This window comes from Salvelinus alpinus, chromosome 10 (genome assembly GCF_045679555.1).
Source record: "Salvelinus alpinus chromosome 10, SLU_Salpinus.1, whole genome shotgun sequence".
NCBI classification, from domain to species: domain Eukaryota; kingdom Metazoa; phylum Chordata; class Actinopteri; order Salmoniformes; family Salmonidae; genus Salvelinus; species Salvelinus alpinus.
In genome coordinates, this window is record NC_092095.1 from 84,103,305 (window position 1) to 84,122,107 (window position 18,803).

At 50.0% G+C, this 18,803-nt stretch overlaps 1 protein-coding gene across 4 annotated transcripts in view; it reads left to right on the forward strand.

Annotated features, from left to right (window-relative positions):
• LOC139532881 (arf-GAP with GTPase, ANK repeat and PH domain-containing protein 1-like) overlaps positions 1-14,328 on the forward strand; it is a 147,323-nt gene extending 132,995 nt beyond the window's left edge. For all 4 annotated transcript variants that reach the window (XM_071331028.1, XM_071331030.1, XM_071331029.1 and 1 more), the window contains 2 exons: positions 9,324-9,579; positions 9,994-14,328. In XM_071331028.1, the coding sequence (XP_071187129.1) occupies positions 9,324-9,579; positions 9,994-10,203 (466 nt within the window). In that variant the 3' untranslated portion in view covers positions 10,204-14,328. The remainder of the gene's footprint in view (positions 1-9,323; positions 9,580-9,993) is intronic.
• Positions 14,329-18,803: the final 4,475 nt, after the last annotated feature.

The window sequence follows — 18,803 nt, forward strand, 5'->3', positions numbered from 1 at the left end:
ATGGGAAACGTTGAAGTGTGTGTGTGTTGTGGTCGGGGGGATTTCTGGTGAAAGGCTCATTGCGTTCGGACATGTTGGAGCCCTCGCTGGCATGACCTGTAGTGTTTCATTAGACTGGCTAGGAAATCTGCCTCCTGTGATTATTATTTACACACACACACACACACACACACACACACACACACACACACACACACACACACTCTCCCCCTTCGTGTTCCCGTTTTAAGCATTTGCTGTAGGTGGTGAGAGAGAATAGGGGTTGTGTGTGTGTGTGTGTGTGGCTGCATCCTGTGTGAGAGTGTGTCCCTGTCAGTCTGTCTGAGCAGGACCTGTGGTTAATTATCTTCATAGTGCTCCGTGGTGCTACAGCCTATCCCCTAATCCAATGTGAGAAGTGAGACAAACATGGTGGAACAGTGAGCTGCAGTCAGACAGGTACCTCTCTTAGACACACAGAGAGGAGGGGGGGGGCCTCAGGCACACACACCGCCCTCCCCAGCTATTGTCAGAGAGCCTTTCTGAGCAGCTAATTAGTCCAATTAGCCATTCTAGTTTCCAAACTGCTCTCAATACTCTAACCAGAGGATAATGGTGGCATCCTGCCCCTTAATGCCCTTCAAGATGAACACCACATTGGGTTGGAAAATCACTTAGTAATGGATTCATTCTCAGTAGTGTTTCTTCTCATTCAGGGGGGAAATAGTGTCGCTATGTGCTTGTCAGTAGGGTATACCAGCAGTGTTGGGGGGGGTTGTCACGTGTTGGGGAGGCCGTTGTAGGAGGGGTGGACATCCATCCTGTCCTGTGCTCGTGTGTGAATGTGGACACTTCCTCTTCTCCCTTACAATGCTGTGCTGTCACCATCGCACCCTGAGTGTGTCCGTTCGTATTGTGTCCAACATGACCACCTGTCAGGCGCCGTGTGTGTGTGTGTGTGTGTGTGTGTGTGTGTGTGTGTGTGTGTGTGTGTGTGTGTGTGTGTGTGTGTGTGTGTGTGTGTGTGTGTGTGTGTGTGTGTGTGTGTGTGTGTGTGTGTGTGTGTTTCTGGGCCCTTGTCTCTGCCTCCGGGCTCCAGCCCATAGCAACTCTGTCCTGGAGAAGACCCAGGATCCAGCCCATAGCAACTCTGTCCTGGTGAAGGAAGACTCAGGCTCCAGCCCATAACAACTCTGTCCTGGAGAAGACCCAGGATCCAGCCCATAGCAACTCTGTCCTGGAGAAGACCCAGGCTCCAGCCCATAGCAACTCTGTCCTGGTGAAGGAAGACCCCGAATCCAGCCCATAGCAACTCTGTCCTGGAGAAGACCCAGGATCCAGCCCATAGCAACTCTGTCCTGGAGAAGACCCAGGATCCAGCCCATGGCAACTCTGTCCTGGTGAAGGAAGACCCAGGCTCCAGCCCATAGCAACTCTGTCGTGGTGAAGGAAGACCCAGGCTCCAGCCCATAGCAACTCTGTCCTGGTGAAGGAAGACCCGGTCTCCAGCCCATAGCAACTCTGTCCTGGTGAAGGAAGACCCAGGCTCCAGCCCATAGCAAATCTGTCCTGGTGAAGGAAGACTCAGGCTCCAGCCCATAACAACTCTGTCCTGGAGAAGACCCAGGATCCAGCCCATAGCAACTCTGTCCTGGAGAAGACCCAGGCTCCAGCCCATAGCAACTCTGTCCTGGTGAAGGAAGACCCAGAATCCAGCCCATAGCAACTCTGTCCTGGAGAAGGAAGACCCGGTCTCCAGCCCATAGCAACTCTGTCCTGGTGAAGGAAGACCCAGGCTCCAGCCCATAGCAACTCTGTCCTGGTGAAGGAAGACTCAGGCTCCAGCCCATAACAACTCTGTCCTGGAGAAGACCCAGGATCCAGCCCATAGCAACTCTGTCCTGGAGAAGACCCAGGCTCCAGCCCATAGCAACTCTGTCCTGGAGAAGACCCAGGCTCCAGCCCATAGCAACTCTGTCCTGGTGAAGGAAGACCCAGAATCCAGCCCATAGCAACTCTGTCCTGGAGAAGACCCAGGATCCAGCCCATAGCAACTCTGTCCTGGAGAAGACCCAGGATCCAGCCCATGGCAACTCTGTCCTGGTGAAGGAAGACCCAGGCTCCAGCCCATAGCAACTCTGTCCTGGTGAAGGAAGACCCGGTCTCCAGCCCATAGCAACTCTGTCCTGGTGAAGGAAGACCCAGGCTCCAGCCCATAGCAACTCTGTCCTGGTGAAGGAAGACTCAGGCTCCAGCCCATAACAACTCTGTCCTGGAGAAGACCCAGGATCCAGCCCATAGCAACTCTGTCCTGGAGAAGACCCAGGCTCCAGCCCATAGCAACTCTGTCCTGGTGAAGGAAGACCCAGAATCCAGCCCATAGCAACTCTGTCCTGGAGAAGACCCAGGATCCAGCCCATAGCAACTCTGTCCTGGAGAAGACCCAGGATCCAGCCCATGGCAACTCTGTCCTGGTGAAGGAAGACCCAGGCTCCAGCCCATAGCAACTCTGTCCTGGTGAAGGAAGACCCAGGCTCCAGCCCATAGCAACTCTGTCCTGGAGAAGGAAGACCCAGGATCCAGCCCATAGCAACTCTGTCCTGGAGAAGGAAGACCCAGGATCCAGCCCATAGCAACTCTGTCCTGGAGAAGACCCAGGATCCAGCCCATAGCAACTCTGTCCTGGAGAAGACCCAGGCTCCAGCCCATAGCAACTCTGTCGTGGTGAAGGAAGACCCAGGCTCCAGCCCATAGCAACTCTGTCCTGGTGAAGGAAGACCCAGGATCCAGCCCATAGCAACTCTGTCCTGGAGAAGACCCAGGATCCAGCCCATAGCAACTCTGTCCTGGAGAAGACCCAGGCTCCAGCCCATAGCAACTCTGTCCTGGTGAAGGAAGACCCAGGCTCCAGCCCATAGCAACTCTGTCCTGGAGAAGACCCAGGATCCAGCCCATAGCAACTCTGTCCTGGAGAAGACCCAGGATCCAGCCCATGGCAACTCTGTCCTGGTGAAGGAAGACCCAGGCTCCAGCCCATAGCAACTCTGTCGTGGTGAAGGAAGACCCGGTCTCCAGCCCATAGCAACTCTGTCCTGGTGAAGGAAGACCCAGGCTCCAGCCCATAGCAACTCTGTCCTGGAGAAGGAAGACTCAGGCTCCAGCCTATAGCAACTCTGTCCTCGAGAAGACCCAGGATCCAGCCCATAGCAACTCTGTCCTGGAGAAGACCCAGGCTCCAGCCCATAGCAACTCTGTCCTGGTGAAGGAAGACCCAGGCTCCAGCCCATAGCAACTCTGTCCTGGAGAAGACCCAGGATCCAGCCCATAGCAACTCTGTCCTGGAGAAGACCCAGGATCCAGCCCATGGCAACTCTGTCCTGGTGAAGGAAGACCCAGGCTCCAGCCCATAGCAACTCTGTCGTGGTGAAGGAAGACCCGGTCTCCAGCCCATAGCAACTCTGTCCTGGTGAAGGAAGACCCAGGCTCCAGCCCATAGCAAATCTGTCCTGGTGAAGGAAGACCCAGGATCCAGTCCATAGCAACTCTGTCCTGGTGAAGGAAGACCCAGGCTCCAGCCCATAGCAAATCTGTCCTGGAGAAGGAAGACCCAGGCTCCAGCCCATAGCAAATCTGTCCTGGTGAAGGAAGACCCAGGATCCAGTCCATAGCAACTCTGTCCTGGTGAAGGAAGACCCAGGCTCCAGCCCATAGCAACTCTGTCCTCTGGGGAAGGCCCAGGCTCCAGCCCATAGCAACTCTGTCCTCTGGGGAAGGCCCAGACTCCAGCCATAGCAACTCTGTCCTCTGGGGAAGGCATGCGTGCCAGGAAGCAGTGAAGTGCTGCCTCCGCATTTCCTCCACACACACCCAGAGAGACGAGGGCCCAGGCCCCTGCCGAGACCCTCCCTGCCCCACCCCTCCCTGGGGCTTTGTCCTGGGGCTTTGGCCCGTGTACCTCCGCCCAGCCTCCTCACTCTCTCCCCGGGACAGGCAGGAAGACCAGGGACATTCCGTCCTGCTAGGCTAGCCCCCGACCAGAGAGGGTAATATGGCAGGCAGGCCCCCATACCTAGGTTACACCCCCTCAAACACACACACACAACCAAACGCAACACAGTGAGTCTATTCTCTGGGGAGAGAGTTAATGAGATTCTACTTGGTTCCCACACCTCTAAAACTCTCCATCTATTTGTATTTGTCTGTCTCTCCCCCCTCCTCCTGTCTGTCTCTCCCCCCTCCTGTCTGTCTCTCCCCCTCCTCCTCTCTGTCTCTCCCCCTTCCTCCTGTTTGTCTCTCCCCCTCCTCCTCTCTGTCTCTCTCCCCCTCCTCTCTCTCTCCCCTCCTCTCTGTCTCTCTCCCCTCCTCTCTGTCTCTCCCCCTTCCTCCTGTCTGTCTCTCCCCCTTCCTCCTCTCCCCCTTCCTCCTGTCTGTCTCTCTCCCCCTCCCTCCATCCTTTCTGTATAACCACAGAAGTTAGTGAATGAACATGCTCCTTCCTGGCCTATAGCTACTTTGAGTAAAGTTTAGCCAGAAACTAATTTCTAACATTTTGATATTAGCTACAGTGGGGAGAACAAGTATTTGATACACTGCCGATTTTGCAGGTTTTCCTACTTACAATGCATGTAGAGGTCTGTAATTTTTATCATAGGTACACTTCAACTGTGAGAGACGGAATTTAAAACAAAAATCCAGAAAATCACATTGTATGATTTTTAAGTAATTAATTCGCATTTTATTGCATGACATAAGTATTTGATACATCAGAAAAGCAGAACTTAATATTTGGTACAGAAACCTTTGTTTGCAATTACAGAGATCATACGTTTCCTGTAGTTCTTGACCAGGTTTGCACACACTGCAGCAGGGATTTTGGCCCACTCCTCCATACAGACCTTCTCCAGATCCTTCAGGTTTCGGGGCTGTCGCTGGGCAATACGGACTTTCAGCTCCCTCCAAAGATTTTCTATTGGGTTCAGGTCTGGAGACTGGCTAGGCCACTCCAGGACCTTGAGATGCTTCTTACGGAGCCACTCCTTAGTTGCCCTGGCTGTGTGTTTCGGGTCGTTATCATGCTGGAAGACCCAGCCACGACCTATCTTCAATGCTCTTACTGAGGGAAGGAGGTTGTTGGCCAAGATCTCGCGATGCATGGCCCCATCCATCCTCCCCTCAATACGGTGCAGTCATCCTGTCCCCTTTGCAGAAAAGCATCCCCAAAGAATGATGTTTCCACCTCCAAGCTTCACGGTTAGGATGGTGTTCTTGGGGTTGTACTAATCCTTCTTCTTCCTCCAAACACGGCGAGTGGAGTTTAGACCAAAAAGCTCTATTTTTGTCTCATCAGACCACATGACCTTCTCCAATTCCTCCTCTGGATCATCCAGATGGTCATTGGCAAACTTCAGACGGGCCTGGACATGCGCTGGCTTGAGCAGGGGGACCTTGCGTGCGCTGCAGGATTTTAATCCATGACGGCGTAGTGTGTTACTAATGGTTTTCTTTGAGACTGTGGTCCCAGCTCTCTTCAGGTCATTAACCAGGTCCTGCCGTGTAGTTCTGGGCTGATCCCTCACCTTCCTCATGATCATTGATGCCCCACGAGGTGAGATCTTGCATGGAGCCCCAGACCGAGGGTGATTGACCGTCATCTTGAACTTCTTCCATTTTCTAATAATTGCGCCAACAGTTGTTGCCTTCTCACCAAGCTGCTTACCTATTGTCCTGTAGCCCATCCCAGCCTTGTGCAGGTCTACAATTTTATCCCTGATGTCCTTACACAGCTCTCTGGTCTTGGCCATTGTGGAGAGGTTGGAATCTGTTTGATTGTGTGTGGACAGGTGTCTTTTATACAGGTAACGAGTTCAAACAGGTGCAGTTAATACAGGTAATGAGTGGAGAACAGGAGGGCTTCTTAAAGAAAAACTAACAGGTCTGTGAGAGACGGAATTCTTACTGGTTGGTAGGTGATCAAATACTTATGTCATGCAATAAAATGCAAATTAATTATTTAAAAATCATACAATGTGATTTTCTGGATTTTTGTTTTAGATTCCGTCTCTCACGGTTGAAGTGTACCTATGATAAAAATTACAGACCTCTACATGCTTTGTAAGTAGGAAAACCTGCAAAATCGGCAGTGTATCAAATACTTGTTCTCCCCACTGTAGATGTTTGTCAGGTGTGTGTGTGTGTGTGTGTGTGTGTGTGTGTGAGCAAGCGTGTGTGTGTGTGTGAGCAAGCGTGTGTGTGGGTTGAGTAAGGGCACTCGGTGTGTGTGTATGATGATGCTCAGCCACGGTTGCAGTGGTTTGAAGAAAAAGGAAATCGTTGCCGGGGGTTGAGCCTAGTCATCCCGTTGCCGAGGCTTTGATTAAGAAGGATGTCGCAGGGCATCGATCCCCAGGGCTATAGATTGACTATTTTTATCATCTGTCCGTCTGCCCCCCTCTTGCTCTGATAAAACGCTTTCTCCTGCAGAGAGAGAGAGCGAGACCCTCCACACGCGGCTAATTTGTAATTACTTCCGTCAATGGGTCTGTTTGAGGTTAACCCCCAGAGACACCCTAAGGTCTCATCACTCATCTTCTGTTATGGCTGACGAGGCGACTTAGTTATCCCCTACACCTCAGACCTGTCAACATATAGGCAGTCCATAGACTGTCCTGTTGCCTTGAGAAGCCAGCATTTCATGACCCTAAGTGGTTCCCAGACAGTGAGACAGAAACCTCTGGTGGGTGACTCGGTTGCTGTCATTGGCTTTGTTGAATTTGAGGGTCTCAACAAAATTCCAAATCATTGGCAGTGTTAAAAAGGTCTTGAAACCCAGTGCACTAACAGTAGGAGGGGATATGGAAAGGTTTGATTCACACTCTACATACAGTATCAGTCGACAGTTTGGACACACCTACTTATTCCAGGGTTTTTCTTTATTTTTACTATTTTCTACATTGTAGAATAATAGTGTAGACATCAAAACTATGAAATAACACATATGGAATCATGTAATAACCAAAAAAGTATCAAAATATATTTTATATTTGAGGTTCTTCAAAGTTGCCACCCTTTGTTGCCTTGATGACAGCTTTGTACACTCGTGGCATTCTCTCAACCAGCTTCATGAGGTAGTCACCTGGAATGCATTTCAATTAACAGGTGTGCCTTGTTAAAAGTTCATTTGTGGAATTTCTTTCCTCAGTGCCTTTGAGCCTATCCGTTGTGTTGTGACAAGGTAGAGGTGGTATACAGAAGATAGCCCTATTTGGTAAAAGACCAAGTCCATATTATGGCAAGAACAGCTCAAATAAGCAAAGAGAAATGAAAGTCCATCATTACTTTAAGACATAAAGGTCAGTCAATCTGGGCCTTCAAGAACTTTGTGCAGTCGCTTAAACCAAGTGCTATGATGAAACTGGCTCTCGAGGACCACCACAGGGAAGGAAGACCCAGAGTTACCTCTGCTGCAGAGGATAAATTCATTAGAGTTATCAGTCTCAGAAATTGCAGCCCAAATAAATGCTTCACAGAGTTCAAGTAACAGACACATCTCAACATCAACTGTTCAGAGGAGACTGTGTGAATCAGGCCTTCATGGTTGAATTGCTGCAAAGAAACCATTACTAAAGGACACCAATAATAAGAAGAGACTTGCTTGGGCCAAGAAACACTAGCAATGGACATTAGACCGGTGGAAATCTGTCCCTAGGTCTGATGAGTCCAAATTTGAGATTTTTCGTTCCAACCACCGTGTCTTTGTGAGACGCAGAATGGGTGTGTGGTTCCCACCGTGAAGCATGGAGGAAGAGGTGTGATGGTGTGGGGGTGCTTTGGTTACACTGTCTGTGCTTTATTTAGAATTCAAGGCACACTTAACCAGCATGGCTACCACAGCATTCTGCAGCGATACGCCAGCCCATCTGGTTTACGCTTAGTGGGACAATCATTTGTTTTTCAACAGGACAATGAACCAACACACCTCCAGGCTGTGTAAGGGCTATTTGACCAAGAAGGAGAGTGATTGGGTGCTGCATCAGATGACCTGGCCTCCACAATCACCTGACCTCAACCCAATTGAGATGGTTTGGGATGAGTTGGACCACATAGTGAAGGAAAAGCAGCCAACAAATGCACAGCATATGTGGGAACTCCTTCAAGCATTCCAGGTGAAGCTGGTTGAGAGTATGCCAAGAGTGTACAAAGTCATCAAGGCAAAGGGTGGCTACTTTGAAGAATCTGAAATATAAAATATATTTAGATTTTGTTTAACACGTTTTTGTTTCCATAGTTTTGATGTCTTGACTATTATTCTACAATGTAGAAAATAGTAAAAATAATGAAAAACCCTTGAATGAGTAGATGTGTCTAAATGTTTGACTTTTACTGTATATCCATCTGTCTTTCTCTCTCCCTCTCTCCTGGTGTGTGAATGTAATGCTCTCTCTCAGGCCTAACCCTCCAACCAGGGTAGGTCATTACAGAGGAAGTGAGCCAGCAGTGAGGCTCCACTATACTGTGTTCTCCATATCCTGGTTAGTGGGGGACCCATGACCCCCTGAGGGGGACTGTTTCTAGGGATACAGGACAGCTCTATATCCTCACTCCTGTCCCTCCCCTATCCTCTCCCCAGGCCACTGTGGTTCCTCTCCTTTCTAACAGGAGGATTGATGCATGGATAATCCCAATTGGGCTGAAAGGCTCTGTTTACATGGTGGGGATTAGGGAGAGATTAGCGCTATCACAGGATTAGATTGAGTAGCTGGAAACTGTTACCACTCTGAACTCACACTGCCCCGCTTCCCTCCTCTCCTGGTCTCTCTCTCCTGGTCTCTCTCTCCTGGTCTCTCTCTCCTGGTCTCTCTCTCCTGGTCTCTCTCTCCTGGTCTCTCTCTCCTGGTCTCTCTCTCCTGGTCTCTCTCTCCTGGTCTCTCTCTCCTGGTCTCTCTCTCAGTGCTATGGGGTTAACATTGGTGTCTTTCTCCTTCACAGATAAGGCTAGTTAACATACTCCTAGTTAACCCACTCTTCCATTCACTTTTTTACCATCTGAACTCAAGACTCTTGCTAAGAATGGTCCTGTGGTTCCCAAAGCGACCCAGCAGATATCCCTGTAACAGTCAGTAGATATCCCTGTAACAGCAGATATCCCTGTAACAGTAAGCAGATATCCCTGTAACAGCAGATATCCACACTGCTAGGTGAAGTAGAACTATGGTGAACGTCCCCCTTCTGTCCTATGTGTTCCTATGTGTGACTAGATGAACAGGTGGAGAAGGTAACGTCACAAGATGATGTTAAGATCCTGAACGTTCCTCTTAACCACTACTCTGTGTATTTCTCTCTCTCAGGGAGGAGCGTGAGCGTTGGATCCGGGCTAAGTACGAGCAGCGGTTGTTCCTGGCGTCGCTCTCGGGGGTGGACCTATCCCTGGGCCAGCAGCTGCTGAGGGCCACAGCCGAGGAGGACCTGCGCTGCGTCATCCTGCTCCTGGCTCACGGCTCCCGGGAGCAAGTCAACGAGACGTGTGGAGAGGGAGACGGACGCACCGCCCTTCACCTGGCGTGCCGCAAGGGCAACGTGGTCATCACACAGCTCCTCATCTGGGTGAGAGAGAGGGCGGTACCAACAGGATCTTACACGTCCATGGTTCCTCACCCTGAGTGTTGTCTATAGACCAAGATGTTGCCATGTCAAATAACTCTCTTTCCCTCTCTCCTCTCTCCCTCATCCCCCTCTCTCCTCTCTCCCTCGTCCCCCTCTCTCCTCTCTCCCTCGTCCTCCTCTCTCCCTCATCCCCCTCTCTCCTCTCTCCCCAACCCTCTCTCCTCTCCCCCATCCCTCTCTCCTCTCTCCCCCATCCCTCTCTCCTCTCTCCCCCATCCCCCTCTCTCCTCTCTCCCTCATCCCCCTCTCTCCTCTCTCCCTCGTCCCCCTCTCTCCTCTCTCCCTCGTCCTCCTCTCTCCCTCATCCCCCTCACTCCTCTCTGCTCTCTCCCCATCCCTCTCTCCTCTCTCCAGTACGGGGTGGATCTGATGGCGATGGACGCCCACGGTAACAGCGCGCTGGCGTACGCACGGCAGGCCAGCAGCCAGGAGTGTGTTGACACGTTGCTGCAGTACGGCTGTCCCGATGAACGCTACCCACTTATTGCCACGCCCAACCTGTCCCGACGCAACACCAACCGCAACAACAGCTGCAGCAGCACGGGCAGCACCGCACTCATATAAACACTACCGCCCCCTTCAGGAGGCCTCCGGGGACTGCGGCTCGCAGGATATTAACAGGCTAAACACACATTGTGACATTGTATGCATATTACACACTCAAACTCCTGACTGAAAAAACTCCTGACTGACATTTTTGGAAGTGAGGGGCTTGGAGAGAGTCTGAATTGGGAGAAATGACTGAACTCTTTTGGGAACCACTACTTCTGCACTCCTTGTCTTAGAGCCGTCGTTGACCTCTTACCCTCTCCACTCTGCCACTAATCTCACACAGAAGACACTAGCACTCCTGTTGTAGTTGCCGTTGATGAAGCCCTCTGTCCTTTTGGCTCTCTGCCCCACATCATGATGACCCCCCCCCTGCGCTTCGGTCCAATTGTCAATTTCCTCACAAGGCCCTCCCCTGTAAAAGCATGGGGGCAGGAGGTGGCTTGGCGTTACTTCCGGGTGGAGTCAGGTCACCGGCTTCCCTCACTGCTATCTACCTGGCTGCATGTAGCCCTAAGCATGATGGGACATGGGGAGGAGGTGGCCAAAATCACGTGGAAAGCAGCGACACCCCTCTATATATACCCTCTATTGACTCCCATCTGCAATCTGCTCCCAGCTTCAACCCAGGCCACACACACACTATATCACTGCTATATCAGCTGTATAGAAACAGAGGCCTGCAGGTTTGGAAAGACTTTGGATGTTTGAAGAGGGCCTCTGTAGCATGTTGGGGAAGGGGGGGTTGCTTTTCGCTTAAGTTATGGGAGATCTACCTTATAACATGAGAACTACGAAGAACTACAAAGAACTACAAAGAACTACAAAGAACACTGATCAACTGAACAGAACTCCTCTTCTGCTCTGCTTCTTTAAAAAAAAAATGAAAAAATTCCTAAATATCTGATATTCCTTCTAAATAAAACAGAAAGTGTGATAGCATGTCAGACACTTTCTCTTTTGAATTAAAAAAAGGTTGTTCATCACGTCCAAATTGTGTATATCTCATTGTGAATTGCTGGACCAATGAATCAGTTCCACAGAGAAGTGAGTTTGTCATATATATTAGACGCCACTTGCTAGGTGTAAAAAGCGTGTATGTATTTCCAGGCTCAGGGACCAGAGACTGTCAATTCTCCCCCACAATTCCAGTCGCCTCAACAACAGTCTTAGATTTACATTTCATCCGTTCAGAAGAACAGTCCACCTACAGAATGTATAGGAAGCCTCATGATGCGTCGTATCAGACCATCAGCCTTCTTCAGGATGATCATACGGTCCACTCAACCCACACAGAGACCAAGGGGAAATGTTTTCTTTTTCCTGTTTTATCCTTCTGCATATTATTCTGCCTTTTCTTTACTTTTATCAGGTCATCAAATACACTGTATCTGCTGTTTCAGCTGGAAACACATGATAACGTATTGTTGCGTAGTGATAGGCAGAGGATGGGAGGAAATGGATAGGACTCATGTTCCTGTTGATTACTTAGGTGTGGTGCAGGTATCAGTTGTCAGTACTCCCATTCACTAACACTGATCTACAACTGATCCAGGAACAGCATCCACGGTGTAAATGTAGCACTATTTATACTAGATGGGCTCATCAGTGTTAAATGTATTTAATGTAATCTAAGAAGACGTTTGTCTGACAGTTCAACCCATGATGGGCTGTCAGCTTTTGTAGAATATTTATGATCTGATGGATACTGTTTCTTCATTGAATTAGACTTTTCTGATTCGGAGAAGAGTTCCTAATTTGGGCCCCCTCTGAGTTTTCCCCTTGTCAAGTTGACTGACATCATATATGACATCATTGGTCAGGATAGACTCTGGGCCGCCTCCCATCGGGTCTTCTGAGGTACTCGGCATGCGTTTCCTCCATCCTCTGTCTGTCATTGGATATCCATGTCTGTTGCTCCCCAACCAATCATACAGTCTCTGCCTCTTGAATCTCTTAGTCTGCGTCCTGAATGGCACCCTATTCTCTTGAACAGTGCACTACTTTTGACCCGCGCCCATAGGATTCTGGTTAAAAGAAGTGCACTATGTAGGGAGTAGGCTGCCATTTGGGATGCTATCTGCTCAGTGACTCAATAGGAAGGGCTTCTCTGGGTCTGGAATCCTACTGTGTGTAAATAATATTTTACTTGTCTCTTCCTCTATCGCTTTTCTTTCTCTCTTTTTGAAAAGCTCTTTTGGTGGTGATGTCATGATGTATCTGCAGGAAGCAGGAAGTTCTTTACTCTAAAAGCGTCGTGTTCTCTCTGGGGTTTGAGTGGAGATTTGCCGATGCCCATGTGATGTTTTTATTGGGAGAAATCAGCCAGTGATGGGTTTACTGAACGCTACTGGAATGTTTAGCACCAGGGGCTCTCCTCCTGTCCCTCTTCCTGTTGCCAACGTCTCTGCTCTGCACAAGTCCCTCTGCCTTTGCCTGTTCTTCAACCTTACTGTGTGTGCGTCCTCGTGTGTGATATGAGTCTTTCTCCCCCAAACCATTCCTAAGCATCAAATGCTCCCGTATTTATGATTGCTTTTGCCCTTGATGTTACCTCCCGTGTGTGTGTGTGTGTGTGTGTGTGTGTGTGTGTGTGTGTGTGTGTGTGTGTGTGTGTGTGTGTGTGTGTGTGTGTGTGTGTGTGTGTGTGTGTGTGTGTGTGTGTGTGTGTGTGTGTATATAAACGCCTAATATAAGTAGTGACTCCTGCCTCACCTGTACAGGTATTAAAGCAATATGGAGGACAGGTATTGATATCCATGCTAACAGTGGTGTTTCTGTTCTACACACACCTTGCAATACCTGCGTACGCTGTAGACAAGCCCATACATCACACACACGCTTCTGTGTCCGATAGACATGTGAAAAGAGCTAAAGATGTTGAGTGTGATTAACATGAGAAGTGCTGAGACATCCGGAGTTGTCCACAGGCAGCCATGAACACTAACGTGAACCTGACCAAACCTTTATTCAACCTTATTGAACCTTATTGTTGCAGTAGCAGAAATAGCAGCGTTAAACCTTTCCCTCGTCACTAGAGGGGTTCTCCCCCTCAATAACACTTGTGAGGTTTTGACTGAGGAGAAGACAAAGTCCTTTTATTTATGACAAGACGATGCACTACGTATTCAGTTTGATGGTCTCTCTTCAGTCCTCTCCTCACAAAGTCTTTTCTGTAGAACACTTTTGCATGTCTGGATGTTTGTGTAGATCCCTGGTCTCTTCCCTCATATTGTCTGCTGGCCTGAAACTGTTCCTGTCTCAGCCCCTGGCTCTCACACTAGTGGGAGTTATGAGGAGGTTTAACATCGTATTGGACACAATCCTCATTGGTGGTCAAGCTGCTCTCCCTTCCCCCTCTGAAGCAGCCAGTGGAATTCATTATTAGCCAATAGTGTGAGCGGTCCTCCCTTATAGTTGGGTTCAGGAAGCATCAAAAAACTAGCCTGGAATCCAGAAGATATCATTTGTTTCAATGGTGAAACGGAGCATATCAGTTTGGTTTCCAGGCTATCTAGAAGCTACTTTTTACACGTGAGACATGTATCAGTGTGACCCCTGCCAGGGAGAAGAGCACTATAGTGGACGGGGGACACACTCACCATGTCAATCAGTCTGCTGTTACTTTAGTACCATTAAACCGGCCACAGCTCTCCCTTCTATACATGCCAGTCGACACATCATCAGCACAGCGTTCACCACATGTACATAGATGTAAACAACAAACGGTAATAAACAAACTTTGGTAATTTGTTTTTGTTTATTTGGTTCCAGTGTGTATTTGGTGACCTCTTTGTCGTTGGTCATTCATCCTGTATGTAGCTCCCCAACCCGAGACGACTGCCAGTCAAATGGTTTAATATGGTTCTAATGCTGTCTAGATATGGAAGAAGACCTCTCTTCTCATAACTGCTTGGGTTTCGTTCAGTTATCAGTCTAGTCCATCCACCTCGATTGTGACCTATCAGCATCAAGCAGCGTTATTATTACAATTGTCATTGGTCTCCTAATTATTATTGTTATTATTATTGTTCTATTGAGTTTGTGTCATCTGTACAGTACCGTGTTGAAACATGATACCTAATACAGTCTTCTACTGTAATGTGTCTCTTTTCAATAAAGACTAAATATGCTTCTTAATATAACTGTTGTCTGTTAAATCAAAACATGGATAACGGGTGGGAACTGGGGAGATGGATATGTTGGGGTGGGAACTGGGGAGATGGATATGTTGGGGTGGGAACTGGGGAGATGGATATGTTGGGGTGGGAACTGGGGAGATGGATATGTTGGGGTGGGAACTGGGGAGATGGATATGTTGGGGTGGGAACTGGGGAGATGGATATGTTGGGGTGGGAACTGGGGAGATGGATATGTTGGGGTGGGCACTGGGGAGATGGATATGTTGGGGTGGGAACTGGGGAGATGGATATGTTGGGGTGGGAACTGGGGAGATGGATATGTTGGGGTGGGAACTGGGGAGATGGATATGTTGGGGTGGGAACTGGGGAGATGGATATGTTGGGGTGGGAACTGGGGAGATGGATATGTTGGGGTGGGAACTGGGGAGATGGATATGTTGGGGTGGGAACTGGGGAGATGGATATGTTGGGGTGGGAACTGGGGAGATGGATATGTTGGGGTGGGAACTGGGGAGATGGATATGTTGGGGTGGGAACTGGGGAGATGGATATGTTGGGGTGGGAACTGGGGAGATGGATATGTTGGGGTGGGAACTGGGGAGATGGATATGTTGGGGTGGGAACTGGGGAGATGGATATGTTGGGGTGGGAACTGGGGAGATGGATATGTTGGGGTGGGAACTGGGGAGATGGATATGTTGGGGTGGGAACTGGGGAGATGGATATGTTGGGGTGGGCCTGGAATTAAGCTGTGTGTGTGTGTGTGTGTGTGTGTGCGCTAGTGTACTTCTGGGCTGTCTGCATGCTCCAATGTGTTTAGGTGTGTATGTGTCTATGCGTGCACTAGTGTGTGGGGTGTGGGGGGGGGGGGGGGGGGTGCAGATGAAGGCGTTAGAGCGAGGTCCTGTATGTCCTGGCTGTAATGGGATAATACCCCTTTAATCCCTCTCCAGCCCTCTGGGATTCAAGAAGATGGCCGAGGGGGGCACAAAGCAGCCAAGAAGGGGGAAGATGGACAGGGGTCTGCCCTCACAAAGCACCAGGCACAGGAGAGGTGGGGGGAGACGGACAGGGGTCTGCCCTCACAAAGCACCAGGCACAGGAGAGGACAATGGGACCGTGGCAGGCCACGACAGCAGATGTAATTAAAGAGATTAGACGGGAAGTGAGGAAAAGAGCAGCCAGAGGAGGAAGGGGAGGGAGGGGGGGGTAGAGTGGTTACTCTGTAAACAGTAATGCTGTGGGGGACAGAGAGGAAGGGGAGGGAGGGGGTAGAGTGGTTACTCTGTAAACAGTAATGCTGTGGGGGACAGAGAGGAAGGGGAGGGATGGGGGGGTAGAGTGGTTACTCTGTAAACAGTAATGCTGTGGGGGACAGAGGAGGAAGGGGAGGGATGGGGGGTAGAGTGGTTACTCTGTAATCAGTAATGCTGTGGGGAGAGAGAGGAAGGGGAGGGATGGGGGGTAGAGTGGTTACTCTGTAAACAGTAATGCTGTGGGGGACGAGAGGAAGGGGAGGGATGGGGGGGTAGAGTGGTTACTCTGTAATCAGTAATGCTGTGGGGGACAGAGGAGGAAGGGGAGGGATGGGGGTAGAGTGGTTACTCTGTAAACAGTAATGCTGTGGGGGACAGAGGAGGAAGGGGAGGGATGGGGGGTAGAGTGGTTACTCTGTAAACAGTAATGCTGTGGGGGACAGAGGAGGAAGGGGAGGGATGGGGGGTAGAGTGGTTACTCTGTAAACAGTAATGCTGTGGGGGACAGAGGAGGAAGGGGAGGGATGGGGGGTAGAGTGGTTACTCTGTAAACAGTAATGCTGTGGGGAGAGAGAGGAAGGGGAGGGATGGGGGGTAGAGTGGTTACTCTGTAAACAGTAATGCTGTGGGGGACAGAGAGGAAGGGGAGGGATGGGGGGTAGAGTGGTTACTCTGTAAACAGTAATGCTGTGGGGGACAGAGAGGAAGGGGAGGGATGGGGGGGTAGAGTGGTTACTCTGTAAACAGTAATGCTGTGGGGGACAGAGGAGGAAGGGGAGGGATGGGGGGTAGAGTGGTTACTCTGTAATCAGTAATGCTGTGGGGGACAGAGGAGGAAGGGGAGGGATGGGGGGGTAGAGTGGTTACTCTGTAAACAGTAATGCTGTGGGGGACAGAGGAGGAAGGGGAGGGATGGGGGGTAGAGTGGTTACTCTGTAATCAGTAATGCTGTGGGGAGAGAGAGGAAGGGGAGGGATGGGGGGTAGAGTGGTTACTCTGTAAACAGTAATGCTGTGGGGGACAGAGAGGAAGGGGAGGGATGGGGGGTAGAGTGGTTACTCTGTAAACAGTAATGCTGTGGGGGACAGAGAGGAAGGGGAGGGATGGGGGGTAGAGTGGTTACTCTGTAAACAGTAATGCTGTGGGGGACAGAGAGGAAGGTGAGGGATGGGGGGTAGAGTGGTTACTCTGTAAACAGTAATGCTGTGGGGGACAGAGAGGAAGGGGAGGGATGGGGGGTAGAGTGGTTACTCTGTAATCAGTAATGCTGTGGGGAGAGAGAGGAAGGGGAGGGATGGGGGGTAGAGTGGTTACTCTGTAAACAGTAATGCTGTGGGGGACAGAGAGGAAGGGGAGGGATGGGGGGGTAGAGTGGTTACTCTGTAAACAGTAATGCTGTGGGGGACAGAGGAAGGTGGGGTAGAGTGGTTACTCTGTAATCAGTAATGCTGTGGGGAGAGAGAGGAAGGGGAGGGAAGGGGGGGTAGAGTGGTTACTCTGTAAACAGTAATGCTGTGGGGGACAGAGAGGAAGGGGAGGGATGGGGGGGTAGAGTGGTTACTCTGTAAACAGTAATGCTGTGGGGGACAGAGAGGAAGGGGAGGGATGGGGGGTAGAGTGGTTACTCTGTAATCAGTAATGCTGTGGGGGACAGAGAGGAAGGGGGGGTAGAGTGGTTACTCTGTAATCAGTAATGCTGTGGGGAGAGAGAGGAAGGGGAGGGATGGGGGGTAGAGTGGTTACTCTGTAATCAGTAATGCTGTGGGGGACAGAGAGGAAGGGGAGGGATGGGGGGTAGAGTGGTTACTCTGTAATCAGTAATGCTGTGGGGAGAGAGAGGAAGGGGAGGGAAGGGGGGGTAGAGTGGTTACTCTGTAAACAGTAATGCTGTGGGGGACAGAGAGGAAGGGGAGGGATGGGGGGTAGAGTGGTTACTCTGTAATCAGTAATGCTGTGGGGAGAGAGAGGAAGGTGGGGTAGAGTGGTTACTCTGTAAACAGTAATGCTGTGGGGGACAGAGAGGAAGGGGAGGGATGGGGGGTAGAGTGGTTACTCTGTAATCAGTAATGCTGTGGGGGACAGAGAGGAAGGGGAGGGATGGGGGGTAGAGTGGTTACTCTGTAAACAGTAATGCTGTGGGGGACAGAGAGGATGGGGGGTAGAGTGGTTACTCTGTAAACAGTAATGCTGTGGGGGACAGAGAATGTGTGCATATACATAATGACATTTGAAATGTCTTTATTCTTTTGGAACTTCTGTGAGTGTAATGTTTACTATACATTTGTATTATTTATTTCACTTTTGTTTATTATCTACTTCACTTGCTTTGGCAATGTTAACATATGTTTCCCATGCCAATAAAACCCTTGAATTGAATTGAGAGAGGAGGGAGGAAAGGGATGGGGGTAGAGTGGTTTCTCGGTAAACAGTAATGCTGTGGGGGAGAGAGAGAGATGGGGAGTAGAGTGGTTTCTCGGTAAACAGTAATGCTGTGGGGGAGAGAAAGAGATGGGGGTAGAGTGGTTTCTCGGTAAACGGTAATGCTGTGGGGGAGAGAGAGAGAGATGGGGGTAGAGTGGTTTCTCGGTAAACGGTAATGCTGTGGGGGAGAGAGAGAGAGATGGGGGTAGAGTGGTTTCTCGGTAAACGGTAATGCTGTGGGGGAGAGAGAGAGAGATGGGGGTAGAGTGGTTTCTCGGTAAACGGTAATGCTGTGGGGGAGAGAGAGAGATGGGGGTAGAGTGGTTTCTCGGTAAACGGTAATGCTGTGGGGGAGAGAGAGAGAGATGGGGGTAGAGTGGTTTCTCGGTAAACGGTAATGCTGTGGGGGAGAGAGAGAGAGATGGGGGTAGAGTGGTTTCTCGGTAAACGGTAATGCTGTGGGGGAGAGAGAGAGAGATGGGGGTAGAGTGGTTTCTCGGTAAACGGTAATGCTGTGGGGGAGAGAGAGAGATGGGGGGTAGAGTGGTTTCTCGGTAAACGGTAATGCTGTGGGGGAGAGAGAGAGACTTTCCAGATGACTGGGGTTCTATTGGATATCAGTTTCCTCATATTTAAATACTTTCAAATGCCCATTTAGCAGTTTACTAAGTAAAGGCTTAGAAAGTACATTTCAAAGGGCAAGTCAATGTAAAGCGATGCCTTTTGTCCCAAGCCAGGCATTGTGTTGTTGGGAATCAGTATGAACTCAGTGTTTATTGTTATGGCCTCAACGAGA